Here is a 5,295-nt window from a genome sequence, read left to right as displayed (position 1 = left end):
TTGTAACTTGTGGTATTGTCTAACTGACGATGTTGCAATAAAAAATTAATGAAAAAAAGGAGACTAATACTCACCCATAAACCAAGCCAGCCTCACCCATATAAAGATGTTTTCAGCTCTCAACTGTCAGATGCCAAGCTTCATATCACCTGATCTTCTTTGACAAGAGCCTTTTAACGTCGACTCTCAATCTGTTGAAAGGTAAGAATAAAATCATTTATCTAATATGAGGAAAACAATGTCCTTTGGATCCATCCAAGTAAGGACACTGAATGTATATTGTGATTTGTAGTCGGAATTATATTGTTGGAAGTTTTACTGTAAATAAATAAATAAATAAATACATACATACATACATACATACATACATACATACATACATACATACATACATACATACATACATACATAAATAAATAAAAAATAATAAATGAATAAATGAATAAAACTTCACAACTGTTCCTGAACCAAAATTTGTTAAATAAATGTATTGGTTTTGTTGTCATTGGTTCTTGTGTTCAGGATGAAGTGTGCCGTGGCCTTGGCTGTGCTGATGATGCTCGTCCTCATGGTTGATGGGGAAGGTGAGTACATTTCAGTTTTGTTACATGTATGACTATCTAAAGTGTATACAGTGAAATGTAAAGCTATAGAAAAGTTATGTATTAGGTGGATTACATATAAAGTGGAGTGCCTTCTATATCGTCCAACAACTTAGCTTTTCTTTACTTGCATGAATTCATCTAGTCTAAATGTTGTATCCAATGTTTAATTTAGTCCTGGCAGCAGTCTGATTATGTTATAAAGTGTTGTATTGCATGTCAAACACACCCTTTAAGAAAACATGCAAAATGATAGCTTATTTCAAACATATAATAAAAAAATGTAAATGCAGGAATCAGAACCATTTATAATACTGATTGATTTGCTGTGATATCATGTGTTGATAATTTTTTTTATCTTTGTTCAATTTAGATGGTAAACCAAATTACCTTGGCCCAGTTGCTGGACCCGGCAGGTGTGGGTGTGGGTGTGGGTATGGGTGCTGCTACCCTCCTGGGGGGTACTGTAAAATCATTTTACTATCACAATTCCCTCCATGTGGGGGCGATGGGTCCGATGGGGGCCATGGGTGGTACCAAACCTCTGGGGGCTCTGGGACGTACCCTCCCTCTGGGGGCTCTGGGACGTACACTCCCTCTGGGGGCTCTGGGACGTACACTCCCTCTGGGGGCTCTGGGACGTACACTCCCTCTGGGGGCTCTGGGACGTACCCTCCCTCTGGGGGCTCTGGGACGTACCCTGCTCCTTCTCCTCGCCCTGGTCCTTCTCATACATCCCACGACAACCATGGCCAGATAGGAATCCAGCAGTAAGTTTCTTCCCAAACTCAACTACTGTCACATTATGATGGCAGTGACTAGTAGTCTTTGAAGTAATACATCAACCTAACCTGAGTGTGATTCCTTTCATTCTCCACCAGGAATGGAGCGGGATCCCAAGATCTTGACATCAACGGCGGCCTGAATATGAGCTAAATCTTTCAGGGTGCATCTAAAGGAGCCACTCTGATGCTGCTTTGTGATAAACAGAGTAGAATTGGCTCTTTGTACTAAAGCTTCTTATGCTGCACTGCCACTAGTCTAATATTTCCATGACTCACTGGAGTCATGTTTTCATCTCAATCAACATATGCCCTGCACTGCCCTGATGAATAAATCTGCATTATGAAAAGTCAACACAACTCTCCTTTGTGTTATTATTAAAGTGAATAAATTACTGTATTTTGATCTCAAGATGGTGATCAACATTGTGATTCAATTTGTCTGTGAAAATGCTCTGTTAGTGTGTATAAGGTGACGAGACGTCCCCGATTTCCGGGGACAGTCCCCGTTTTTGGTGATAAGATAAGATATACTTTTATTGTCCCCTTAGGGAAATTTGTGCTGGACTCCGTCCTGCAGTTGCACAGTAGATAAAATCACACATTGGAAACATACATGGTAGGAAGTAGCACACAGCATCCAAACAGTATGCAGTACACACATTTACAGTTAGTGGTTGACACTGACGGCACCTTGCAAAAACCATAAGGCTACAAGCACCTCTACCTGTCACTGTTCAGGAGCTTAATGCTACAAGCACCTCTACCTGTCACTGTTCAGGAGCTTAATGCTACAAGCACCTCTACCTGTCACTGTTCAGGAGCTTAATGGACATGGGCAGGAATGAGTGCCTATAGCGGTTCAGCCTGCTCTTGGGGACTCGGAATCTCCTACCAGAAGGTAAGAGCTGGTACTCTGGGTGGAGAATGTGGGTGGGGTCGGACACTATTCTCCGGGCCTGTCTGATGATTGTCTGCTCATAGGTGGTTTGGAGGGATGGATAGTTTGTGATCCCCATGATTTTCATGGCAGTCTTCTTCACTAGACGAGCAAGCTGTGCTTTGAGCTGCACTGTCAAGTTACCATATCAGGCTGTTACACCATACTTTATAACACTCTCTAACACGGCATGATAAAAAAGCAACATGAACTTCTGCTCCACTCCAAAAAGCCTAAGTCTACGTAAGAAATACATCCGCTGTTGAAGTCTTGAGCAAAGACTGTCAACATGGGTCCTCCAGCTGAAGGTGTTGTCAATACGGACCCCGAGGTATTTATAAGAGCAGACCTGAGTGATGGGTGCATTGTGGATGACCACTGGCTTAGGGTCACCCACTGTCTTTGGGTCAAACACCTGTCCCTGGCTGGAGCTGTCCCCAACAATGTCACCGATTTTCTACTCCTCGTCCACAGCCGACATTACTGTTTTCAGAGGCTGTAGCGGGCTCATTTTTAAAGCTATAATGAAGATACTTAATTATTAATTATTACTTAATTATTACCTGTCCATGAGTTACTCTTTCCGTGTACCCTATTGTAAAGTGAAGCATCATACTGAGTAGTTCACGAGTACTGAATCATTACTTAATTATTCCCTGTCCAGTGTCCATTAGTTACTCTTTTCGTGTACCCTATTGTAAAGTGAAGCATCATACTGAGTACTCATACTGAGTAGTTCATGTAGTAGTCAGTAGTTCACTATGTCTGTGTATTGAACAAATCAATGACTGGATGTGTCGAAATGGAAGAAAGACTGAATGTTGGTGCACATCTTGATTCCCTTTGAAGCCTAAAACCCAAGTCAGAAATATTGGTGTTACTATTGACTCACATCTAAATTTTAACTCCCACATAAAGTCTATAACAAAGTCGGCCTACTATCATCTTAAAAATATAGCAAGAATTAGAGGATAGGCTACATGTCCAAACAAGACCTAGATACAGTAAACTAACCCATGCTTTTATTTCTAGTACTAGGTTAGACTAAATATGAATGTAATAGTCTTTTCTCAGGCCTTACCAAAAAAGCACAGGCAGCTACAGCTAATTCAGAATGCTGCTGCCAGAGTTCTAACAAAGACTAAGAAGGCTGGACATATTTCTCCAGTTCTGAAGTCTCTGTGTCATAATGTAATTGACTTCAATATACTGTTACCTGTTGATTAAAACACAAATTAAGATTATAACACACTGTAATGGTTAAAAAAAATTACCACCTGGCAGCATTCCACGTAACACTAAGATATGTTAAGTTAACGTGACTCATAGTTTTAGATTTGTAACAACTTGAGTGAAGTAGACTTTACTCAGATATTTTGGATGCATCCAGTTTCCTCAAGATTTTAAAGTAAAGTCTACTTGTTAGAATTTACAGCACAGTTTGAGAACCACTGCACTAAAGACTTTTATGTTCAGCTCTGCCTTTAATTGACTTGTCTGCACCATAATATTTTAGATATTTTCCTTTAGATGTGATTAGAAACTGGTCAAACTGAAGATGTGATTTTAGCTCTTGCATTTTATACCTGTCATAGTCTATTTTAATTTCCTCCTTTGCAATCTTAACAACATTTCTATCCCCCAGAGCTCTTAAAAATAAATGTTGAACTGCATGACCTTTTGGATCTTGTATTCTACCTTGTAACTCTCTTTTCTTTCCATTTTATGTAAAGCACTTTGAATTGCCTCTATGTATGAAATGTGCTATACAAATAAACTTGTCTTGCCTTGCTTATTGCAAAACACTTTTCCAAAACGTTGAAAGTTTCACAACCTTGTTATCTTGAATGACTCACTAATATGGCATCACAACCTACTGCTAAAACGGATAAATTTCACATGCATCTCTGGCGAGAAGAAGCATATCAATCAAATCACATAGTCACAGTGTATGTATATTTCATGCATATGTGTATATATTATATACTTTGTTTATTTTGTTTGTACAACCGGATGTTATGTTATGATTATGTTTATATATAATTTGGTGTCTTGTAATCCCATGTGGGATGGGCCAGAAATGGCATGACACAGAAATAAAAACTACCTACCTACCTACCTACCACAGTGATGGTGGCAGGATGACAACCCATATTGGTGACAGTCTGAGACCTCACGGCCTACAATCAACATCACACTTTTAAAGTCTTAAGACGTTTAAAATGAGCCTTTTCTCACTTCTCTGTCATTTGGCTATTCTAGGAAGTATCCAGCTGCAACAAAGAATATACATAATACATTTATTGTGAGAGTGCTACTGTATGACTAACTCCATAATTGCTGCAAGCAATGCTGGTGATCTACTAGTTAAGCATAATTCTACTTTTGAATAACAGTATTTGTTGCACTCAACACTCATTGCAAGTACCTCATTATGCCAATTTAAAATACATTTAAAATATAGTAGATCTATATTGCAGTCACTCTTAGCTGCTTTCAATCAGTATTAATTCCATTCTCTATCTATTGCTTCAATACTGCAATTAGAGATAGGAATGTAAGAGTATAAAAAGCACTAAACTGGAGACTTATCCTTACAGTACTTAAACGACTACTGTTCTAACATGGTTTGTATCATATTAGAATTTTGATGTTCTATTCAAATGTGATAGACATATTTGTACAGTATCAATAACAACACCTGGAACACGGTTTCTAAAAGGCTTCTAAAAGTCAATCTTTCTGGACACCATTGGAAAGAACAACCAGTTTTGTCTTTAATATTGCTGTAACTCAACTAGTTTCCACCACTAAGTTGCAGTATGACTGTCTCAGTTTGGTAATACAGTACTATAATAGGGATTATTGATAAATACTTAGTCTATACTGGTATGTTGTTATTGATGATAGGATAATGCTTGTGACCCATGGATTTACAAAATAATGCAATGAACACTTTTAATTAAGTTTT

The 5,295-nt window shown here is 38.5% G+C and overlaps 1 protein-coding gene across 1 annotated transcript; it reads left to right on the top strand.

Moving 5' to 3' along the window:
• Nucleotides 1-523: 523 nt before the first annotated feature.
• Nucleotides 524-1,694, top strand: LOC310771117 (uncharacterized protein; the record flags this gene model as incomplete). The annotated part of the gene is made up of 3 exons (XM_083663784.1): nt 524-584; nt 976-1,372; nt 1,484-1,694. The coding sequence occupies 3 exons, from the start codon at nt 524-526 to the stop codon at nt 1,536-1,538; spliced, it is 513 nt and encodes a 170-aa protein (XP_083519910.1). The 3' UTR covers nt 1,539-1,694.
• Between the last annotated feature and the right edge of the window lie 3,601 nt (nt 1,695-5,295).

This window comes from Poromitra crassiceps, assembly GCF_964638095.1.
Source record: "Poromitra crassiceps genome assembly, contig: HAP1_SCAFFOLD_365, whole genome shotgun sequence".
Lineage (NCBI taxonomy): Eukaryota > Metazoa > Chordata > Actinopteri > Beryciformes > Melamphaidae > Poromitra > Poromitra crassiceps.
Note: the sequence above shows the minus strand (reverse complement) of the source record. Positions and strands in the feature narration are given on the sequence as shown.